Source organism: Camelina sativa, chromosome 13, assembly GCF_000633955.1.
Source record: "Camelina sativa cultivar DH55 chromosome 13, Cs, whole genome shotgun sequence".
Classification (NCBI taxonomy): domain Eukaryota; kingdom Viridiplantae; phylum Streptophyta; class Magnoliopsida; order Brassicales; family Brassicaceae; genus Camelina; species Camelina sativa.
The window spans coordinates 4,976,489-5,001,031 of NC_025697.1; the positions used below are offsets into that span (position 1 = coordinate 4,976,489).

Below are 24,543 nucleotides of genomic sequence, written 5' to 3' on the forward strand. Positions count from 1 at the left end.
AATCTGTATTCTTACTGGTCTAATTACTTGGTATTAAACTATTAATAAAGAACACAGTATTCTTATTGGTGTGATTAAGTGGTGCTTTCAACCACTTAAGGCTTAAGCAATATGATGCCGTCTCCTAGTTTTTAATACAAAACTTTAAAGGATTAAATTATTGAAACTTGAAAGGGTCTTTTCTAAAACAAAGACTATAGGTACATTTCTTTAATAAGTATACTGTATACATAAGGATAACTTACTCCATAAACAAAACCCCACTTGCTGAACGTTCCTCAATCTATATATAATAACAATCCGAATAAATGCGACCAACAATTATGTTTTTTCAATCGTACCTTTTGGATATTTATTGAAAAGTCGCGATGGTTCATTAATTAAAACGGTTATTTATGAAAAATTACAAACTGTTTACTGTAGAGTTGTGTTCATTGGAACATTCATATCTTTTGAAATCTATAGATAAATTACAAACTGTTTACTGTTTGAATTGTTTTCATTTTTTTCCACGACACAAAATAATATAAATTTTCAATCTCAATATGTTTTACGGCTTTCTAAATTATTCTTTAGCATTCATTCTTTTAAAAATAAAGAAATTCCTCCAATTCTTGATTTAACAAAAGATTTTTGGAACGATGAATCTAAATTACAACTTTTAGTTAATTTTAAATATAAAAATTTAATAAAAATATCTAGAGTTTTTTTTCCAACAGTTAGATGAATTATATAGTGAGTTATTGAATTTGAAATTTCTAATATGGTAATAAAGATGTCTTCTATTTAAAATCAGTTTATATTGATTATTAGGTATAATCAAGTGCAGACAGTTGCGATTTTTCGTAGTACCTTTTTGTAAAATTTTGTGTTTATATGGTTTAAAAAAAAATCAAACGATTGTATATGTTCATTATATAGTTGTGACATTTCACTATATTTTTATTTTTATTTTTTTCATCACAACTTTCATTTTAATAGATGTATGACGTTATGGACGTGTGTCTATTTAAATAATCATGTCTTCTGAACTCTCTTTATATTTGTCTCTTCTTCAGTAGCCAAAAAGTTCGTTGAAACAAATTTTTCATTTTATGTTGAATCTAAATAATTAAATATTAATATATAATATTCAATGTTATTCTATAATCTAACTAAAATTTTAGAAATGATTATAGCAATAGAAAAATTTAATACAACTTACTATTGAATTTCTAGTAATACTAATAGAAATAACATTTAATGAACAATCCAAAGACTTTACCTGCAATGTATTATTAACAAAGATCGACGACTCTTTATCAACAAAAAAAAAAAAAGACTGACGAGGGACGCCTGCAAAGCTAGCTTAATCAATAATTATACCAAATTACACTGACATAATTAACAACTATCTGAGAGTTTCTTCCACGATACTTCGAGCGTAAGACAAAATACATAAGAATTTGTCAATGTCAACGCCAATGGCATTATAAGTACGATAAATTTTTCTGATGATTTTATAATCATTTGATCTTGGCAAGATCTCAAGAGTATTTATAAAAGAAAGGCCACACACAGTTTTCGTAATCCTTTGAGCATCAAAACCCGTAGCAGAGTGAGACGGATCATCAATGGCGGCTGATCATGGAAACATCCAAGATCCTAATCAAAACGAAGTGCTTAACCGGACTTCCTTCCATTTCCAACCTCAGAGAAATTGGCTCAACGGTTCTACTTCTTCCTTTTTTCTTCCTATTTATATTCATAGACCTTGTTTGCCAAAGATATATTTCTTAAAGCAAGAACTATAGCTCATTTCTATGTATTGCAATTAATTATTGAATTTGGTTGCTAACGACTTAAAAAAATTATTTTAGCTATTTCACATGTTTCATCATCTTTGTACATAAATACTAAACCTTTGTCTTAATTTTATGTCGTTTCTGGTGCTTGGATGCATTTCTGAAACCTGAAGATCCAAACGGTAATACTATACAATTCATTAACTTGTGACACAAGGAACCCAATAATTGTTTCATATCCATATGATGAAATATTTATACTATAAATGTTGTTTCAGCGCCATTGTACTACAAAGGATTCTACCATTTGTTCTACCAGAACAATCCTTTGGCCCCTGAGTTCAGTAGGAAGAGGATCATATGGGGACACTCTGTTTCACAAGATATGGTCAACTGGATCCAACTTGAACCGGCCCTTTCTCCCTCTGAGCCCTATGACATCAACAGCTGCTGGTCAGGATCCGCTACGATCCTCCCTGATGGCAGACCTGTAATTTTGTACACCGGACTCGACATTAACAACAGGACACAAGTCACAGTTGTTGCCGAACCAAAGGACGTTTCTGACCCTTTGCTTCGTGAGTGGGTTAAGCCAAAGTACAATCCTGTGATGGTTCCGCCAAGTAATGTCTATCATGATTGTTTCCGTGATCCAACAACGGCGTGGCAAGGGGAAGATGGGATATGGAGAGTGCTCATTGGAGCTAAGGTGAAAGATACTGAGACAGGAATGGCCATTTTGTACCGAAGCGATGATTTTGTCAAGTGGACAAAGTATCCGGTGAATTTACTTGAGGCAGAAGAAACCGGAATGTGGGAATGCCCTGATTTCTTCCCGGTTTCCATCACTGGTAAAGAAGGTGTAGATACTTCGGTGAACAATGCTAACGTGAGGCATGTCTTGAAGGCCAGTTTTGGAGGCAATGATTGCTATGTCATTGGTAAATACTCTTCTGAGAATGAAGAATTTTTAGGGGATTATGAGTTCACTAAGACGAGTGCTGATTTGAGATATGATCATGGAACGTTTTATGCCTCGAAAGCGTTTTTCGATAGTGTTAAAAATCGGAGGATCAACTGGGGATGGGTTGTAGAGACTAATAGCAAAGAAGATGATTTCAAGAAAGGATGGGCTGGCCTTATGGTAAATTTAATATTCTAGGTTTTAATTAAAGTAATTTTAGAGTAGAGATTAGTTGTGAAGAAATTTGTTGAATTGATTCTGTTTTTTTTTTTTTTTTGGCTTTTTGGCTCTTCCCAGGGAAATGTGGCTGGACACAAGTGGAAAGAGGCTGATACAATGGCCAATTGAGGAAATCAACCATCTCCGGACCAAAAGTGTTAAACTCGATTCCTGTGAAATCAAAACCGGAGCGCCCATTGTAATCTCTGGCATCACTGCTGCCCAAGTAAGTTTTCTCATCGTGTTTTCTTAGCAATCCCATGTATCTTTATCAGATTTATCTTATTGTTTTGTTTCAACAATTTATAAATATTTATCTGTCTCTCTATTGTTGTTTGTTAAAGGCCGACGTGGAAGTGACTTTTAATCTGCCATCACTGGAAGATAACCCCGAAATACTGGAGGCTGATCATGTTGATGATGCGACTCTGTTCGATCGTGACAGCTCTGTTGGATGCGTTTACGGGCCTTTTGGATTGCTAGCATTGGCTTCCCATGATTTATCTGAACAAACCGCAATCTTTTTTAAAGTCATCCGACGTGGAAACGGATATGCAGTTATAATGGGCAGCAACGAGAAGAGGTCAGATCTTTTAATTTAATTCACAAACATGAAACCAAATATGTTTATTTCTCTATCTTGTGCAAATCTGATGTTATGGTAATTTATGTATATATGTAGGTCTTCGTTGAGAGACGGCGTAAAAAAATCTTCGCATGGAACATTCGTAGACATTAATCCAAGGCAGGAGAAAATCTCATTAAGATGTTTGGTAAGACTAATTAAGCATTTGTGCAATTTTGTTTCTTTTATTTTCGCCTTAATTAAATTAAGACTTTTTATTTATAAACAATTTAACTTGTGAAAACCACTCTTTTTTTTTTGGTTTGTTCCTAGATCGATCACTCGATTATAGAGAGCTACGCAGCAGGAGGAAAAAGTGTGATAACATCAAGGGTTTATCCCAAATTGGCAATTGGTGAAGCAGCTAAGCTTTATGTGTTTAATGATGGAGCAAATGGTGTGATCATGACGTCTCTGGAAGCTTGGAGCATGAGAAATGCCGAAATCAATACAAACACAACTTATTAATTAATCATTTAATAATGATAATATTTAATAATGATCTTTGGACTGCAGTAAAGATATTTTTGTGTCTTTATCATGACCTACTGCTGAATGTTCTTTTGTTATCAAGTTATTGGTGTGGTTATTGTCGTTTCCTTGAGTAAACTATTGTCAGCCTTCTCATTTTTCTAGTGAATTTGCACGAATAATAATAATACCTTCTCTCAGTTCTCATATTTCTTCTTTTTCTCTTCTTCTACAGTATCATTTTTGTGTTTGTGTGTGTGTAAGCAACATGACAACTAAAAGGGATCTAAATCAAATATTTAACAAGAGTTGGTAATTAGAAATTTTCAATCTTGAAATTAATTTTATTATATATCAAATATTAGTCTTTAAAATAAATTAAAATGCCAAATATTGATACATGTACAGTGTGACCTGTTTAATAACCCAGGAATAAAGTTATGCCACGTATTTTATTTTATTTTGGTAAAGTTATGCCACGTATTTTGTTATCATGATCGTATAGATTAGTAGATTACAGCTCCAACTGGTAACCAAAGTTTAGGAAAAGAATGCCAAATATGATATTCCTCATCATTTCTCAAAATTTTTACCATTTACAAAAAATAGTATTTACTCATCATTTCTCTATATTTCTCATAAAATAAGGAACACTAGACCAAAAATGTTCTTCTCCAAAATTGATAAGGAACAAATAGACCAAAAAAGAATAAATATTAAAATTCGTTTTTATTTTAAAATAAATAAAAATTATGTTTATTAATAATATTTTTATTTTATAATACCATAATATTCATATTTTTCACAGTATATTGGCAGAAAAATATATTTGATACAAAATTTCATGTTAAATTAATTTGAAAGCTTTATTTGGAAATTGTATGAATAGTAAAATAAATTTAAAAGATGTGTATATCGTAAATAAAAATTAAAGAATATTTTAAATTAAATATTTTGTAGGTTAATATTAACTATTAGTATTTAATATGATGTATCTAAATTTAATTCACAAATTTTATTTTAAATTCAAATGTAAAATTTATGTTACATACATTAAAAGTAGTATTAGTATTTTTATTGATTTATTTATTTAATATTTAATATATTTTTAAAAATATTGTTATTATTTAGTTACTAGTCATTATTTTGTTACTTCTCTGCATATTTTCCTTTCATTCTTCAAAAATTGTTTATTCCGTTCTTCATTGTTCTTTTTATTCATTTTCCTTTTGTTCCTCTAATAGTTATCAGTAGAAGCCTACATTTGAGTGGATGAATTCTTTCATAAACAAACAAAGACGATCGACCAAACAAAATTATGGTAACCCCATCTGCAAATATTTCCACGGTTGTAAACGAAAACTGAAGCCGACAAAAGATAAAGTAAACTAAAAGGATAACCTCCTTGCCAGCTGGTCGATGTATTTTACAACCTTAACAAAAATACAATATACTTTGAGAATATCTTCCTCATTACTTTAACCTTAGGACATACGAAGAGGTAGTAAACATGGAAACTGTAAAGTACAACGAAACCTTCTTCCTCATTACTTTAATCCTTTCGCCTCTATCATCAATGGAAGCTTCTTCTTGCGATGATTATGGCAACTTCCAACCTTACCGAACTTCCTTCCATTTTCAAGCTCACAAAAATTGGCTCAACGGTTATGATTCTTTTCGTCTTTATTTTCTCTGATATCCGATGTGCAATATCAATGCTTTCAGTACCTACATAAAGATATAATTAATATTTGTGTTAATTTTTTTGTTGTTGCGCTTCTGGTCCTTGGATGCATCTTGGAATATGAAGATCCCAACGGTAAAAACTAAATACTCTACTGTCTCTTTTTTTTAAATCACAGGGATCCAATATTGCATACATGATAAAATAGTTAACATAATTTTTTACAAACGATCAAGTTCACATCCAAAGGCGGCATCTAATTGCAAAAAACTAGGTTTAAAGGCAGATCAACATCTAGACGCTATATGTGGATTCTGCGTGTAGAAAGTTGATTGTGGATGTTAGATTAAAAAAAAAAACTAACGGGACCAAAATATTCGTGATATGTTGTTGCTTCAGGACCATTGTATTACAAAGGATTCTACCATCTGTTCTACCAACACAACCCTTTGGCTCCATATTTTGGGGACATTATGGTATGGGGACACTCTGTTTCACAAGATTTGGTCAACTGGATCCAACTTGAACCAGCAATTTATCCCTCAGATCCCTCTGACATCAACAGTTGCTGGTCAGGATCCGCCACGATCCTCCATGATGGCAAACCTGTAATGCTGTACACCGGAAGCGACACCAATAAACACCAGGTGACAGTTCTTTCGGAACCTAAGGATGCTTCTGACCCTTTGCTTCGTGAGTGGGTAAAGGCTAGAGGCAACCCTGTGATGGTTCCACCTAGTAACGTCCCCGTTGATGGTTTCCGTGACCCAACTACGGCGTGGCAAGGTCAAGATGGGAGATGGAGAGTTATTGTGGGAGCTAAGGAGAAAGATAGTGATATAGGGATGGCGATTTTGTACCACAGTGATGATTTTGTCCAGTGGACAAAGTATCCGGTGCCTTTACTTGAATCACAAATCACCGGAATGTGGGAATGTCCGGACTTTTTTCCCGTGTCAGTCACAGGTAGAGAGGGTTTAGATACTTCGGTGAACAATTCTAGTGTGAGGCATGTGTTGAAGGCGAGTTATGGAGGCAGTGATTGCTATGTCATTGGTTCATATTCTTCCGAGACAGAAACCTTTTCCGCAGATTCCGAGTTCACTAACACAGCTGATGATTTGAAATATGATTACGGAAATCTATACGCGTCGAAGGCCTTCTTTGATAGCGCTAAGAATATGAGGATCTCATGGGGATGGATTACGGAGAAAGATAGCAAAGAAGATGATATTGTGAAAGGATGGGCTGGAATTATGGTAAATCCTATAGGCCTATACCTACCAATATTAATAAAAATTTTAAAAAAATGTTTTCTTCATGAATCTGTTACTTTCCTTCTTAGGGTCTCCCAAGGGAGATTTGGCTGGAAAGAAGTTGATGCAATGGCCAGTCGAGGAAATTAACAATCTCCGAGCCAAAAATGTTAGCTTGTACAACAAGCAACTTGAAAGCGGCTCTGTTCTTGAAATCTTTGGTATCACTGCATCACAAGTCAGTTTCCTTATTATGATTTACTAATTACTAGCAATCCCACATTAAATAGGAAAAAATATATAATCGAGTATATTATAGTTATAGATTGCTTTATTCGTGTATGATTTTGTAATTAACATTTTGGCTTTTTATTCTTTTGTATTAACGAATTTTATCTTCCTTTTTTTGTTTTTTTTTTTTGTTTTTTTTAAAGGCCGACATAGAAGTAGCTTTTGATTTACGTGATCTAGAAAACGATAACGAGATTTTGGATTCAGAGGAAGTTGATCAAGCGACTTTTACAGCTGGTTACAGCGCACCCATTAAAGGCATTTACGGGCCTTTTGGATTGTTAGCATTGGCTAGCAATGATTTAACAGAGCACACTGCAATCTTCTTTAGAGTTATTCGTCGTGGGAATGGATATTCCGTTGTAATGTGCAGCGATGAGAGCAAGTAATATTTTTTTTTTACTTCAATCAAAACTTTAAGACGGATGTATATACGTATGCTATATGATGTGTGATTTAACAATTAACATTCTTATATTATGGTCATGTAGGTCTTCATTGAGAGACAACATTGAGAAAGCTACATTTGGAACAGTCCTTGATATCGACCCAAGACATGAAAAGATCTCGTTAAGATGTTTGGTAAGATAAAAAAAAAATACTACTATCTATTTGCAAATTTCATTTATGTATAACCCTAATTTTGACCTTTTTCAATATCACTGTGGAATGTCAAACGGTTTTGGTTTCTAGATTGATCACTCGGTTATAGAGAGCTTTGGGGGAGAAGGAAGAAGTGTGATAACGTCTAGGGTTTATCCGAAAATAGCAATAGGTGAAGAATCTAGGCTTTACGTGTTCAATCATGGAACAAAAGGTGTGACCATATCCTCTTTGGAAGCTTGGAGCATGAGAAAAGCACAAATCAATTCAAACGCAACTTAAGTAGTCATGTTGGTAAGTGGTAATAATTACAGTTACATTTTGAAGATCCAACCAGATGTTTCATGTATCCTTTAATTTGGTATGAACTACTGAAATATGTAAGAACTATATATGTATCTTTTGTACAGAAATGTGGTGGTGGGCCGAAAACCTGCAAGTCGATCCGGGATGATCAGTCCATCACAGATCAGGTTGGGGCGATTGGTATGGTTGTGTTTTATAATTTCTTTGAGAAAAAAATGTTATGATAAGCCTTTGATACTTTAAAATGATATTCTAGTTTAGTTTGTTGAATTGGACTTCATAGGTACACATATAGAGTTCATCATCATATTTGTTGTACTTTAATCTTTTTTTTGTTTACTGTCATTTTTCAAATTTCACTGTAAGTATACATCAAAAGGATACCATTTATACATACATTAGAGGGAGTGGTTTGCTACTTGTTATGATTTCAGGACAATTAATCAAATTTGCTTTCCTTTTTTATTTTTATTTTTTGTTTAAGGGCTATAACATTTTTTATAACATCACTATCAAATATCAACATAATATAAAGGACTAACTATATAAAATCGTTATAAGTATTTTAAAATTAGTGTGGCGAGTTCAATAGTGGTGGGTAAGTGGTGTATGAGGTCAGATTTATAAGTCCATGTTCAAGCACAAGACATGACAGCCTTGTAGAGTTTAAAGCACCGTTAAGGGAGGAAAAAAAATATCTTAATTCTACTGCTTCAACATTCTCTCACAAAAAACTTCTGAAAAAAAAAAACTTATTTTTGTGGGTTTCTTTGCTATGATAGCATAAATTTGGAAGAAAAAAATAATAATGTGCTAACATTTTCGTTATATTTATCTTACGTGATAGTTTTTACTTTTAAAAACAACGTGAAAATCCATACTATTTTTACCAAACATAAACCATAAAAATCCACAATTATTTAAGAAAATAAACACCACGTCATTTTTGCGTCATTTACCTTAGTCACCCTTGTTTTTCCCCCTTTTTGTTCTCTTGAATCGAGATATCTTTTATCTTAAAGAGGTTGCCAACTTTTTTTTTTTTCAAACAAACGAGATTTGCCAACTTGTTATCAAAATAAATCACTTGGATTTTAACCAGTGCCCTGTCTTAGTTTTGTGGTGGAGATGTCTCTCAAGATCGAGAGAAAGCAAAGAAAAGATAAATTGCATTGCCGCATTGGTTAATCATACACATGTCTTTTCCGGTATCCTTTAAACTGTGGCCATTGTAAACTCACCTTCACTTAATGTTGCCTTTTAATCATTTCGTTTCTTTAGGTATCTCCCTTTTTAATATTGTCGTTATATACAAAATGTATGTGCATTACATCATTCATCTCTCATTGGTTATTGCTTACTCTGCCTATACAATAATTAAAACATCAAATTATATTCATGGCTTTATACAAGTTGACCCCGTTTTTTTTTTAATAATTAAATTTCGTCTTGCATACTTTAAATGGGTTATATATTCCCTTGTTGCGGTTAGACCAGCAGTACAACTGGAATGACCTGATTTGGAAAAGAAAATAAAAAAAACATATAACACAACTGCGTGATTATTTACGTTTTGCAAAAAAGTAGCTTACTGTACTTTTTTTTTAAGTAGCTTACTATAATTATCTTACTATATATACTACCAAAGAAGAAACTAAAATATAATAAATTCATAATTTTTTGTTGATGTTTAATGGAGAAAAAGAACTTGTTTCCCCCTCAAATGTTAACCAAACCCCACCCCACCACTGAGGAGCTCCCATATCTTATGCGGGTGTTGGGTAGGTCCGGGTCTAAAGGGTAGATTTTTGTTTTTGACGTGCAAAAGGAAATTCATAAATTTTTATAAAAATAATTAGCACTAACATGCATGTATGAAAAGGTCACTAATAGGGACAAAATGAAAAGCATATGCATCTTGGCAAAATTCGTCTAGCTTAGGTGAATCATATTTTAACCGAAGAGAGACAAAGACAATCGATTGTAGATTGATTTCTCAAATACGTGAGCTAGTGTTGAGTGGTTGAGTTGATAGCGACAAAAATATTCAATAAACATACTTTTTTTACACATGGATAGTGAGTGAATTCATTAATCGAAATTATAGTAAATAGAGAGATTGTCTCACGTATCGAAGAAGGAATCCAACGGCAGTGATAGTGCAATAATTGCGGATGACATCTACTTTTACAACCTAAAGAAGTAAAGATTCTTCGGCCAAAATCTCCTAACGATCACAACAATTAAAAAAAAAAATCCAGATACTCAAATACCAAAATTGTCAAAAGAGAGCAGTCAGATTCCGTGGTAATCAACGGATTCTATTTTACATATAACATTATAAATAATAATAAAAATAGTAATTTTTTCATATTTTCGAGGTCAATATTTAATAGAGAGACCGGTCATCGATGACATAGTTGTACTATATAATAATAATGTCTCTCTCTCTTTTTTTTTTTTTCAGTTTCATTCCCCAAATTAATGAAGAAAATTTGCCAAATCTCATATCAGAAACTTACTAGATGGAAAATATCGATCATTTGTATTTAGAAACAGAACTATATATACGGACTAATTTGTCAGACAGACATCAGCATAGTACTTTTTGTTTTCTTCTCAAATCGATCAACATGTATTATAAATTCAATACGCAAAATAATTCATATATATTATAATTATGATGGAATCAATCTCACACGTGATAACCTAAACAACACAAGTACACAACCCAGCTGGTAAAAAGATTTCAGACAAAAAAATACTACAACATTTTTTCTGTTTCAGATTTTCAACGGAAATTTACAATGGATTTTTTTCTTCTTAAACTATGATTATCAGATTTTCATAATTAGTTATAAATGAGCTAGACTGAAAAAAACATTAAAAGGGAAATACAGTTATGCCCATAAGGCACCGACTTCAACGAGTCTAGGAATAAGGTTACCACTAAGGTGAAGTGCTACAAGTGACTCGAACCCACCGACACAAGCACCACCTATGAAGAGCACCGGAGCAGCTTCAACGGCGAGGTAAGCGATTTCTACCTCGTCGATCTCGATCACTGTTGGGTGAACCCCGACGGTAGACATAAGCTTCTTCATGACGTGGCACATGCAGCATGAGGAAGATCGAGTGAATATGATGACTGGATGCTCTGATATCAGCCGTCCGATCTTCGACTCTGATGTCTCCTCTTCGTCGAACGATAGGCTTGTCGAGGCGGTGGAGGAGGAGACTGTTGGTGGTGCTGGTGAAAGAGGAGGAGGACGAGGATGAACCGTCAGGTCTAGCGTTACGGCGTCGTTTGAACAGTTCCGTAGACCTCGCATCGTCTTCATTATTAGAGAGAAAGGGAGAGGGAGAGAAAAAGAGAGAGAGTGGGAGATTTGTTGATGTCAACGCAAGATGAGAGCGACCATAAATGGAGAAATTGGGTGTCACTATAATGACGTAACCATTAGCTAATTATTTTATTTCTATTTGTTTTTTCCTTTAAATAATTGTTTTGGTCATTTCTAAATTTGTTTTCGAGGTCAGCTTGGTCGCATCTTATTTATGAATGAACAATTGAACATACATAGCTAATAGCTTAGTCTAAATTTTTTTAATTTTAAACTATGTTCTGTATATAAAAGTTGATAATGGTTTTTGGCTTCTAATTGGCATTAATTAATTTTAAGAGAAAAATATAATATCCCTAAAATCAGCGGGTTTTGTATTTATTTTAATAAAATGTTATGTGTATGCCCTCCTCACTCACACATATACTGTAAACAAATTATATATTTATGTAACGTAAACATGCATGTACGATATTACAACTAATGTATATTACTATATGTACTAATTAATACAACTATGTTATATAGTATGCAAAAATATTGATATAGAAGGAATAAACACCCAAACAAAAAGGAACACGTTTTGGTTTTGAGTTTCTCCATGAAATCTGGCGTACGTGGAGGAGGACGAGATCCTCGAAATAATTGTATATAGCTTGGTGTATACGCTATTACGGGCAAACATCACCGTTAATCTTACGACTTGTTGTTGTTTAATGTTTGAAACCCACGATCGATAATAATGTTTTTTCTTTTAATCGAATGCGACAAAAGACAAAAATGGAATACGATTCTACGGTGGTTTGTACGTTTTGCCTCTCTGTAAAAAGAATGGTTATAATATTTCTTCTATTTCAAAATTTGGTTTGCTCATGTGCGAACAAGTTTTTAGGTAAACCATCTCCGTGTTTAATAACAATCATTTGAATTATTCGGTTTGGACATTATATAGCACATTCAATAATAGTTTTTGATTGATATAAATGGAGCGTGTAGCACACCGTAGATGAAGAGTACGTTTGAGAAAGATCTGTCACATGGCCATGGACAATAAGGGGGTCGAAGCAATTATAAATGATGCTGACGTATTTGATTTGTTTTAACTCAGGGTAAATTGGTGACACTTGACGTCATCGGCTATCAGAATCATCAGACCATGTCTCAGCTAACGTCGACAACGGTATCTTACCAAAATATTTTTATGATTATTAAATAATATATAAAGGACAGGTTGATTACATAACATATCATAAAATCATAATTGCTGAAGAAGATTATATATAAAAAAGTACTCTTTCTATTATATCGTATTAGATGTTTTAATGAGTACTTTTATTTGATTTAGTATAATTTGTAAATGTTGTATATCATGCATGGTTTTCCTAATTATTAGTTGAACTAGATTATGACCAGGGTTAATTTTTTTAATTTCTATTGTAATTTTTATATAAAATATAAATTATGTGGTTGGTTTTAGAAGTCATTGTGAATAAAAGTTAGGTTGAAATTTAAGACCCGGGTTAAAAGTGATTGTTTTTAAAAATTGTTGTGAATAGTATTAATTTTTGAGATTTTGTTGTCTATATATGGTTAATTAAATATTCAGTGGAGATTTTGTTTTATTTTTTTGGAATATCTTTTATAAGAGGATCTGAAATCGAGATTTAACTAATGGTTACAACTTATATAACCTATAACCTATCAAATAATCAAATAATTAATCTTATAATCTATATAATATATTATATAGTCTACACAAAAAGGTTGTGCAGTTCCCTTTTATTATATAAGGGATTGTTTGAAGTTAAATATATCTAGTATAGTAGTCAAAATGTGATTATTGGTCTGACTTTAACAAAGTATTCAGTGACATATTGCAATTGGCAATGAACAAGTGAGAATATTCCAAAAGAATATTAACCAACCAAACGTGAATCTTTAATATTCAATCTTTTAAATTGTCATTGACTCATTGTAGTGGAAGATGCACTAGAGTCAGATTTTTCCATGTATAACTTTCGGAAGTTATTAGGATATTGACAAGGAAAAAAATAAAACTCAAAATCAAGAAACAATCACGATTTAGATAACTATAAATAAATTATTTTATCTAATTATTTTTTGAATGTAAACAAGATTTAATTTTATTCTCATAGTTTTTAAAGATGTCGTAATTACTTATAATTTCTATTTTGAAGAATCACAATCTTTTTTAAATAATGTTTTAATATACAAGTATATATTATGAGCTTATATAACAAATGCAGAAGAAGCACTTAATGGGTCGACAGATTCAGATCATGACATCATGGACCGACCACTTGCCTCTGTAATTTTTTTCTTTACAACGAGAAAAAACTGTCAACTTCGGATTGCGTCACGTTTCTGTATTTTTTTCTTTCTTTTAACGTCTGCGTCGTGTTGGTGCCATAGTTGAATTATTATGTCCAAAGCACTAACAATCATGTTTCTTTCTAATATAGTGACCAGAGTTTTATTTTTCTCCCTCTAATAACCGGAACAGATCTCTGGGAACTCGGACTTAATATCCAATGCCTAGTGAAAATATAGAGATATTTTCTTATTTAAAACGTCTATATTGGTTAAAAATAAACCAATGCCTAGTGAAAATAGCAATTTTTTTGTTATTCAAAACGTTTATATTGATTAAAAATAAACCACATTCATTTTCTTGTATGTAAAATTTGATATTTGATTTTAATCCACATTAACAAATCCTCTATCTATTTGAAAAGACCACTGGAGATCACTCTTGTTTTTTTTTTCGTTTTCTTGTATTTCAAGACATATAAATTATTTATAATGCCAGTTAACATGACGTCTGAAGTCATGTAGTGTAGAAGTAAGACGGAAGAAAAAAGATACGCCAATAGCTCTTCACAGTACCGAGAGGTCCGAGAACCAGGATTTTGAAAATCGAAGTTCATATCTTACACTGTTGAGACTTAAGAAATTTAGATCTGAAAAATTTGCTCACAACTAGAGGAAAAAGGTTTTTAAAAGCAGAAAGAAACTTTTGTAGCTATGAGACTTATATAATCAAACTAAATATACTTGCCCATGTTCGAGGGAATAAGAAAGCTTACCCCTTTGCTACGTAAACTCTGGACTCTGTTTTATTCCACTTTCTTTAAAGATCTAAGGACAACAAGTTGCTCGGAAAAAAAAAACCACTCGAGTTCAGATGGGAGGAATATAATTGTTTTCCTCCATTTTCACGTGGTTTAATCTGAAGAAGGCTCAACTCAAACTCCTGGAATCCACACAAAAAAAAAAAAAATGAGAAACCAAAAATCATAGCGAGAGTTACTGTATGGTTGTCTTTGTTATATCTTACTTGTGAGGTCTACTTTGGCTTTCTTCCACTATCTAAAGAAATTCACTTATTGTTTTCTCCCTGTAAGAAAGAGTTAGTCCTGTTTCAAGAATGGTGACTTGATCTCCAAAATCCACAGAAACTTCCACTTGATCCCCTGTTTCCAAAAAGAAATCTTCGTTTCAAAAGTAACCTTGCCAAATGTGTTTTTCACAGTACATACGTATGTGATCTGTTGCTGGATTACGCGTCAATACACGACTTTCAGTTTTAGTCTGAATTTTCACTTCGATTTTTGGAGAGTATTCAGACATCACATCGTTTTGTTGACTCACGTATGGTGCCCACAAGGTAAATCCGACCAGATCAGCAGGATTCAAAGTTTCAGGCACAATAAAAGAGATTGAATGCATCTCATTCTTGACGCTAACCCAGTTAGGAAGGCTTGATCCCGGGATAAAAATTTCCCCATTAGCTCCCACTGCCCAACCCTGTAAAACAAAAGATCAATCATATAATCATAACTAATGACACTTTCATAGTGACAATAACTATGAGTTAAAGAGTTAAAGGTTGCTCAATCATTTGATATTTAAAAACAAGAACCAATTTAGCATAAACTGAATCAATTCAATAGTTTAGGAAAATATAGAGAGATATATAATAAAACCTGCATGATTCTTTCTCTGTGAGTATCTGATATGCGGTTGCACATTTCCATGTGGATGACTCCAACTTTTTTTAGTTTATCTAGCCCCGGCGTCTCAACAAGTTTGAAACAGTTTGTGAGGTGCAACGATTGTAACACCGAGCATTCTGATAAGTCTGGAGTTCTTTCCAACATGGTACAGTTGCTCGCATGGAAAGATCTCAACTTTTTTGGTAAACTAAACATGGATTGAAGTTCTGAGCAACCATCCATTTTAAGAATCTGTAGACTTGAAAGACCCACAAAATCCATTTGCAAACTACGAAAGTTGTTTCCCTGTAGATCAAGCTCCTCGAGACAAGACAAACTCCCAGGATCATCATCGGAAAAAAAATCATCAGATAGATTGCAGAACCCTAAACGTAGAGTCTTCAGGCAGCTTAATAATGTGGGCGGCATAGATAGAGCTTTTTGAGGGCTTCCAACAGAATGTGTTTGGTCTCTGTCTTTCAGTAATCCCGTGCAGCCTTCAAGAGATAATACTTCTAGTTTCTTCAGGCGGGGGATTTGCGTTATGGCGGTATGATCAGCTTTGAGAGTTTTCAAGGATTCCATTTGACCTAAAACATCATCCAGTCTCTTAAGTTGCGAGCAGCCCGAGATAATGAGAATTCCAGCGATTTCAACTTATCAAGGTCGCCAAGCTTGGTGCAGTCTTTTAGATTTAATAGTTGTAGCTTACGATGATTCTCTATCGAATTATGAACCCGAACCAAACTTTTACAATTAACTAATAGCAACTTCTCAAGATTTGGGAGTAATGAAAACTCTGGAGTGTCTGTGAGCTGGAGAGAATGACTGAGGTCAAGGTATTTTAAGTCCTTAAGAGGCCGCTGTAAACAGAACAAACATAAAAGAAAAAGAATAATCAAACCTCGACAGTGAAGAATAATTTTTCTAATTTCAAAGGAAGCTTAAAAAAATATATATATATTCTAATTGTTTCACCTTTTGATCAGCCCAAAGTCGTTTAAGGTTGCTGTACTGCATGTCCATGACAACTAAACTTCCCAAATGAAAATCTGTTGGGATGGAGTCTAGAGGAAATCCAAACCAGTAAAGCCATCGTACACGTCTTGGAAATTTTTCATAGCTTCCGTTGAGCTGTACATGACTGAGTTGTAGCAGTCTCAGCTTCTTTAAGTTTGAAAATGCTTCAACCTCCAAGTTCTCATCTGGCGTACCATCGGCCTTCAGGCTGAGTCCTTCAATTGCCTCAGTGCCCTAATATTGAACAAGCAAATTTTATTAAGGAATTAATGTTATACTAAGTCTCTTCTGTAACTTTTAGTTAACGCAGAGGGCTTTTGTTCCTTACATTATAGTTTACCAATACATCAATAACATCATCATGATCCCATAATCTACTCCATCCTTCACAGTTATTCCGAGATGGTCCTCGCACAATTTGTCTTCCCATGTCTCGTAATAAGTCATGCATAATCAGCTTGTTGTCACTGACTGTGATGAGGCACCTTTCCTTTAGCACACTGAGTCCTATGGCAGGAGATAATTTGCATCCAGCCAATATGCAGCTTACATAGTCTTTATCCATCCCGATGAAGAAGCAAGATATATCCAAGAATATATCTTTTTGTACTTGGTTTAGCGCATCAAAGCTGACTTGAAGCTTTGCTTGTATATCATCATTTGGGATTTGTTTCAACTGTTCCAATGTGCTTTTCCACTCCGAAAGGCTTCTCTTGTAGAGAAAAGCACCCAAGACTTCCACAGCCAAGGGTAGTCCTCCACAGTAATTAACCAAATCTTCGGATACCTCACCAAACCTTTCAGGAGGTTTCTTTGTCTTAAAGGCCAGCCAACTTACAACTTCAAGAGATTCATGGTAGTTAAGTTCCTTCGGTGAATATATATATTTGCAACATCCAGCTGCTCAAGCAAATGCTTGTTCCTGGTTGTAATGAGTATCCTGCTTCCTGGCCCAAAGCAGGTCAAGTCTATTGCGACAGAATTAAAGTGCTTAATGTCTTCAACACCATCAATTACAACAAGTACTCTTGTTATTGCGAAATCTAATTTTCACGTCGTGATCCATGTTCTTACACTCTGTGTCATACCTCTTGATGATATCCGAAAGAAGTTTTCGCTGAAGATGAACCTTACCATCTGGTGTCTTGGAGTATTCTCCAAAGTTTTCTAAGAAACTTGTTCCTTCAAAACGATCTGAGAATTCATTACATGCAGCCGTGGCTAATGTTGTTTTACCAATCCCACCCATTGAATAGTGTACAGACAATATACTATTAGAATTGTATAAAATTATGTTTTGCATATTTAACGTACGTAACCAAGAACAAACTTACATGACGAAACAATGGCTAGAAAAATGAGAAATATCTTCATTTTGTCTTTAAATTACCGTGCTTTCAATATGCGTTTGCTACTAATTGTTTTGAGTTTTTGTAGTGAAATTAAATTGATAGAATATCATATTTATATTGTTCTTTTTTTAAGTTACATAAGAGTTACCGTTCTCATCAACGTTTTGTTATAAGATTGAGGTTAGAAAACTCCACTATTAATTAAAAAGTCAATGTGAACGTATTATACAATAGTTAATGTTGGAAAATTTTGTTCACTATAGGACAATAAACACACATGCGTCACAAAACCGTTCACTTTAGTTTTATTCATGTAATCTTGCTGCACATGTCATTCTCAAGATGTTGTTGCTAGCTGGAACCATATCTCTGCATCTAACTTCACTAAACTATATGCATACTTCATTGATACCGCCAAAATTATAATTTGCGATAGGCAATTATAGAGCGTTATTTAATGTAAAACGAAACTTTATTACAACAGATAGATAGATGGCTTGTACAGTACGCATCTTTAGGTTAATAAGATACTCATTTTGTTTCCAAACTTAATGGTTGAAATACATGACTCTTTCTGTCCTCACAGATAAGGGTATACTGACAAAGTGGGAGCCATCCGTCCAAGTTATACTTCCAAAGTAGTAGATGGAATTGCTCTTGTGAGTTGTGGAGACTGTCACTTCAAAGCTCAGCCTCTTGACGAAGGAGTTGAAGAACAGTATGTTGGGCGTTACGGTGATCTCGACACCCAAAGGTGGTTTAACGATGACCGTATATTTGGAGTCGATGGGTCCAACGTTGGTGACGGTTCTAGTGACCGTTACATCTCCATCGAGGAAAGGGATGGTTATTGACGGCAGATTAAGCTCGAGCATCGATGGCCTAGGACTAGGACAATGATACATACTACTTCTGTTTGCCATTTTTCCGATGGACGTCTCCTCGTACCCAGAAGAACATAGAAACCGCAGGTAGTCTTCTACGGATGCATCGTAGACAAGACCGGGGTCAGCTGCTTTGGTCGGGTTCACCAATCCCCCTCCAAAGTCAAACGAATCGGCTAGTTTCCCAGACAATCCGTCAGCGAAGATCGGTTCTCCGTAAGGATCAGTTGTGGAAGCTTAATCAATTAAGAAGGAGTCATTCATCAGATCACTATTTATTTACATCTAATCTAACATAATGTATTTACATCTACCTGTAGTGACGAGAGCGGAATGAATTGCTGCAGGAGACCAGTCACGATGAATGGTTCTGAGGAGCGCAACCACACCGGCGACCACAGGCGTGGACATTGACGTCCCGGACAGAGTAATGAACCCATTCTCGGCACCCGCTTTAGATGGAGTGCTAGCAGCCAATATAGCCACACCGGGAGCTGCTACATCAGGCTGCGAATATTACGTTGGTATGAGTTGATGAAATTATATAGAGAGAATTGGATATACATATGTTATACATAGAAACACATACAGGATTATTAAGTTTTTTTTTTTTTACCTTTAGAACGTATGGAGATACTGAATTGGGTCCTCTACTTGAGAAGACAGCAACTTTAGTGGCTACAAGTGGACCAGTGAGTGTGATTGCAGAGCTTATCTTTATGGTAGGTGAGCTGTTATTAAAGAGAACAAAAATAAACAATCGTAACTGCAAATTAGAAAGTATATTATAAATGTATACCTGGTGGAACTTATGTAATTCATCATGGTGGCTCCTTGTTCATAGTCTATATTGACTATTATGGGGAAACCGACGACTTGATCCACACTATCATCTCTTGTGGAGGCAACGATTACAGCCTTCAATCCGAATCTGCTAATGTTTTCGATATATTTATAAACAACTTCTTTACTTTCCGTCAAGAAAACTAACACCACTTTTCCTTTTGCCGCACTTGTGATCTTGTAGAGGCTATCTACGTAAATAAGATCGGCTTGGATTTCCAATCCCTTGTACGGGTCTCGTGCCTACAAAGTAATACATTATATTAGGTCTCATGCAAGTGTATTTGTTAAAAAGGAGATGATAGTTAATTATATTACCAGTATAGTAACATTATTCCCTAAATGGAGCGGTGTAGGAAACCACCGGTCCAGCGAGGTTGCAGCCACTGTGATTACCCATGGCGCAATATTATCCAATGTGTAAGCTGTGGGGCCGTCATTTCCGCTTGCACATAGCACTGGGATACCCTTTGACATTGCGTGGAAGGCTCCAAATATGATCTCATTATCGTTGTTTGTTTCCGGGAGTACAGGGATGGACATGGCTAATGATAGAGACATCACGTCCACCCCATCCTCTATGGCATCGTCCATGGCTTTAAGAATGTCCATAGCGGCGCATCCCCCATAACCGACTCTTTTCCAACAGACTTTGTAAACGGCAATGTGGGCACTAGGCGCCCCACCTCTTGCCGTCCCCACTCCGAAAACTGTGTTGGTCACATTTGGGACGAAGGCACCTCCCGCTATGGAGGCAACGTGAGTCCCGTGCGCATAGCTATCCCTTGCATACATGTACTCTTTCTGCTCGATGTAGTCAGATGTTATACCTTCTGTTTTGTTCTTCTGGATGTGGCTCTGTATGTAGTAACGGGCTCCGATTAGTTTCTTGTTGCAGTGTTTTTTGGACTCAAATCCTTCACCGTCAACGCACTTTCCTTTCCAACGTGCGGGGATCGGTCCTAACCCTCTGTCGTTGAACGACTCTGATTCTGGCCACACACCTGCGGACACATTTGCAAATATTACTCATTATCAGAAACTATTATACATATATACTTGAAGCTATATAATATCAAAAGAAGATATAATTTTCACCTGAGTCAAAGACGCCTATGATGACGTCCTCACCCATATTGGCATCAAGGAGAAGCTGTTTTGGAGTGCTTTCGTAAAGCCCCAAGTAGTCGAAGGTTCTTGTTGTTTGCATCTGGTAGTAATGATTCGGCGTCACTTGAACTACGTCAGGATGCTCTGCATATACATAGTTTTGAAGACAAAAACTGTCAACTACGCTCTTATAATATAATTTGTTTTGTAAATCCTTGTACTGTTTTATATGTACCTGAAAGTTTTTTCGCTTGCCAATCAGTCATATGGGCAGCAAATCCTGAGAAGCCATGTCGATAACTGTATATCATGGATTCCCTTGCGTCTTTTTCGCTGTAACAGTAGTATAACCACAAAACGATCGAGTTAGTTTATGTATCGTACTTAATTATATATCCAACAACATTTCATTTCTTGTGTCTCAAGATTTGGGGCTTGTGGTACCTTCCAAACAATGATGCTAACATGCCGATATGTGAAGCAGTAACGAGATCCGGATGACTGTGCTCTACTGCTCCGAGGTAGACTATGTAAACCTATACATGTAATACATGTTAGTCATTCCTTCGCCCAATATTTTTGCCCTTATTGTGAAATTAAGAAATAACGTAACTGTGTCATATATTACCTTAGTCTGATCTTCATAGGCTCCTCCTACCGCAGCACTAACCACCGCGACACTGATCAGTGAGAAAACCCACCATGGGACTTGCGAGATCATGTTTAGCTTCAAGTAAAAAGCCACGTATTAATAATAAGAAAACCGATTGAACAGCCATGGAGACCATAGAGAAAGAAATTTTTTAATAAAATTAATCCCATACGACGTAACAGCCCAGAAATAATTCATTCATAGTTTTTTAAGACTTCGAATTGTGTAATGAAAATTTTGTTTTCTTAAGAAACAGCGTGTTTTGCAACAATAAAAAAATCATTACCTTGGAAATCGTCACTGCAAGCTCTCTTGTAAAACTCTCTGCAATAACAACAAGAGAATATGTGTCACTTTTTTATTTGAGAAAAACTATAAATAAAAATTTGGTAAGAAACATAAATTGTAACTCAAATAGATGGAAAATTAAGTAAGAGTTACCTTAGACTCGAGTAGAAAGTTGTGGTTTGCGACAGATGGAAGAGCAACTATATATATATAGGGAGATTGGGGGAAGTAGTATCTTTGAATATTAAAAATGCACGTATTGAATAATAAGAAAACGATATTTTTTCTTTTGGTTTTCCGTTGAAAATTGCATAAATAAGAATTCTTTCTATTAATAATTACTCCAACCGCATGACTGGAAGAGTGGAAAGAGCGTAGGTTGTGTAGTGTTTGATTAATGTAGTAAATTTTAAATGTTACGAAAAGTCAACACGCAAAAAAAAAACTTTGCTCGTTAAATTTACGAGTACTTGGCAAAACAAATCAAATGACTTTTTACTCTACACTGTATGTAAATTTTACAAATAATGCAACTTTAGTCACGATTTGTTTTCAAATTTTATGCTAATCCAATCCTCTTCAAAATGTATTGCCAAACTGACACGATCCAAGTGTATATAGCTTCTTTTTTCTTTTTCTTTTTGTCATCACTCATTAGTCATTAGCCTTGAATGGATATATACATATAGATATTACACCCATTAAAAAGAAAACTTAAAAGGATAGACTAAATTATAATTAAAAATAATCAATTGTAAGATGTGAACACTCATATACAGTCTTAAGAGATACAGTCTTTTGTCATCACTCATTAGAAACAACAACAAAAAACCATAATCCTAGGAGCCGTGATATCTGTGTTCTCTAACATATAATAATGGGAAAGCAAGCATTATTATTCTTCGTTAACTAGCTACTATCGTATATAGCTAGATCAGTGGTTGGCACGTTAAGAAAAAATAATCAGTATATATATTTTCAAAGCGTCAAGACAAAACTGAACTTTAAAGTCTACAAAAAAAAAGCCTCAGACTCTGCTCTGCTACTAGGTATTATTGACGCTGCTAATGCAACTGCAAAAAAGAGAACTTAACTTTGCAAAAAAAAAATATATATGTAAAATAAATTTATGCCATGAATTCTCTAACTACCATCCATCTGTTACAAGATTTCCTCTTTTGAATGCTGATATCAGCATATTTAATTGTACCCAACGTTATTTTTAGGGTGTTGATGATAACCACAGGTAAAGTTAAAATAAAGCGTGATTTGTATTTTTTTGTCTTAATGTCTCTTTCGAGAAACCTAACTTGAAGTTGCACCATCATTAGATTTACACATCTATCGTTTGAGGTCTTACGTATATAATGTATTTGTTGTCTTAATGTCTCTTTCGAGAAACTCAACTTGCAGTTGCACCATCATTACACATCTATCGTTTAAGGTCTTACGTTTATAATATTAAATGCATAGAATAGGAAAGTGAAAGGTTCGGAGATATATAGGATGGAAGATGATGACTTCTTTAGTGTAAAATGATAAACGGGAAAAGAGAAAGGTTAAAATGATCATTTGTCCATATCCCTTATAGACCATGACCATCTCCAACGGGGTGTTTAAGAGAGTGTTCCATGTATGAAGTGTCCAAAAAAGAAAACACGAACATCAATTCAATACTTTAAAATATTTGTATGAAATGTTTCATAATAGATATGAAAATATTGGTATATATGAAGAGATATGAAAACACGAACATCAATTTAATATTTTAGTAAATAAATGTTGTATATTCCCAAATTTTCATTCAGGAGAAGAATGTATACGTTCGGATGGACATACATGATATGATCCACGCTGATCATACTGAAATATATATATGAAAACACGAACATCAATTTAATCTATATTAACATTTTTGAAGTACATTTTTATGACATCCTCTCTTATCTTTGTATCCAAACAAGTCTCAATTAAATTCTCTACAATTCTTAAAACCAAACACAATTATTTTCTTATTTGATAATATTAATTTCCTAAAATTTATCTACCTAATTTAAATCGATATGTTAGATTAAAATATAATTCTCCTTTCACTTTTATTTAATCTTATATTTCATTATTTCAATTACTATTTAATAAATAAAGTTAATAAAATTTTATATATTTTTCAGCATATGATGTGATTTGAATTTTTATAAACGGATATATATTTTAAAAATTGTCTTGTTATATTTGTAACCAAACAAGTATATCCACATATAGAGCTCGGAATACATTTTTGGAGTACAATAGGGTGCCATCACTTTTTGCCAATTTTGGGTCGAGTTTTTAACTAAAATTATAATCGATTCAATTATCCGGATCCTCCTTAAGATTGCCGAATATTTTGAGCCCGTTTTTAATCCATAACGTACTTTTTTACATCCAATTAATGCTAATTATTGCTAATTAATGTCCATTATATCTTAGGAGATATCTAATTTGCATGCCGAATTTCTAGGGCCGAGTTTGACAAAAATAATTGATAACACAAATTCTGTAATCACATCCCTATAATATAGCAACTAATTCAAGATGAATACATTTTAGGAAATATCTAATTTGCGTTTAATAAACGATTACATATTTGGTAAGATCTTATTAGCTTTAAATGTACACTATTAATCCAATAATATCAATTGAGAATCATAATAAGAATATGACATATCATTCATTCTTTAATCATAACTAACCAAATCGTAAAATGTATATTTTCAACTTGCAAATCAAGAGTTTTTACAAAACCTTACCTACAACCGTTAACAGTATATATATATATATATATATATATA

The 24,543-nt window shown here is 34.0% G+C and overlaps 3 protein-coding genes and 1 pseudogene across 3 annotated transcripts; 2 read left to right on the forward strand and 2 right to left on the reverse strand.

Moving 5' to 3' along the window:
* Nucleotides 1,545-8,628, forward strand: LOC104735208 (annotated as a pseudogene).
* LOC104735209 (beta-fructofuranosidase, insoluble isoenzyme CWINV6-like) lies at nt 2,509-4,232 on the forward strand. The gene is made up of 5 exons (XM_019234299.1): nt 2,509-2,928; nt 3,046-3,193; nt 3,312-3,550; nt 3,650-3,740; nt 3,866-4,232. The coding sequence occupies exons 1-5, from the start codon at nt 2,897-2,899 to the stop codon at nt 4,058-4,060; spliced, it is 705 nt and encodes a 234-aa protein (XP_019089844.1). The 5' UTR covers nt 2,509-2,896; the 3' UTR covers nt 4,061-4,232.
* Nucleotides 10,867-11,606, reverse strand: LOC104735210 (glutaredoxin-C10-like). Its single transcript, XM_010454955.2, has one exon. The coding sequence runs from the start codon at nt 11,542-11,544 to the stop codon at nt 11,104-11,106; it is 441 nt and encodes a 146-aa protein (XP_010453257.1). The 5' UTR covers nt 11,545-11,606; the 3' UTR covers nt 10,867-11,103.
* LOC104737957 (subtilisin-like protease SBT3.11) lies at nt 18,398-21,493 on the reverse strand. The gene is made up of 9 exons (XM_019234467.1): nt 21,401-21,493; nt 21,217-21,308; nt 21,008-21,105; nt 20,761-20,916; nt 19,981-20,666; nt 19,619-19,905; nt 19,436-19,550; nt 19,134-19,326; nt 18,398-19,055 (listed from the first exon to the last, which is right to left on the reverse strand). The coding sequence occupies exons 1-9, from the start codon at nt 21,491-21,493 to the stop codon at nt 18,484-18,486; spliced, it is 2,292 nt and encodes a 763-aa protein (XP_019090012.1). The 3' UTR covers nt 18,398-18,483.

What these genes read in the sequence shown, in the direction of transcription:
- LOC104735209 (XM_019234299.1), top strand. Translation starts at nt 2,897, where the DNA reads ATGATTTCAAGAAAGGATGGGCTGGCCTTATG. An exon ending in CTGGCATCACTGCTGCCCAA is followed by an intron (nt 3,194 to 3,311) that starts GTAAGTTTTCTC and finishes TGTTTGTTAAAG; the next exon opens with GCCGACGTGGAAGTGACTTT. An exon ending in AAATCTCATTAAGATGTTTG is followed by an intron (nt 3,741 to 3,865) that starts GTAAGACTAATT and finishes GTTTGTTCCTAG; the next exon opens with ATCGATCACTCGATTATAGA.
- LOC104735210 (XM_010454955.2), bottom strand. Translation starts at nt 11,544, where the DNA reads ATGAAGACGATGCGAGGTCTACGGAACTGTTCAAACGACGCCGTAACG.
- LOC104737957 (XM_019234467.1), bottom strand. Translation starts at nt 21,493, where the DNA reads ATGATCTCGCAAGTCCCATGGTGGGTTTTCTCACTGATCAGTGTCGCG. An exon ending in TTAGCATCATTGTTTGGAAG is followed by an intron (nt 21,106 to 21,216) that starts GTACCACAAGCC and finishes CTACTGTTACAG; the next exon opens with CGAAAAAGACGCAAGGGAAT. An exon ending in CATAGGCGTCTTTGACTCAG is followed by an intron (nt 20,667 to 20,760) that starts GTGAAAATTATA and finishes ATGTGTCCGCAG; the next exon opens with GTGTGTGGCCAGAATCAGAG.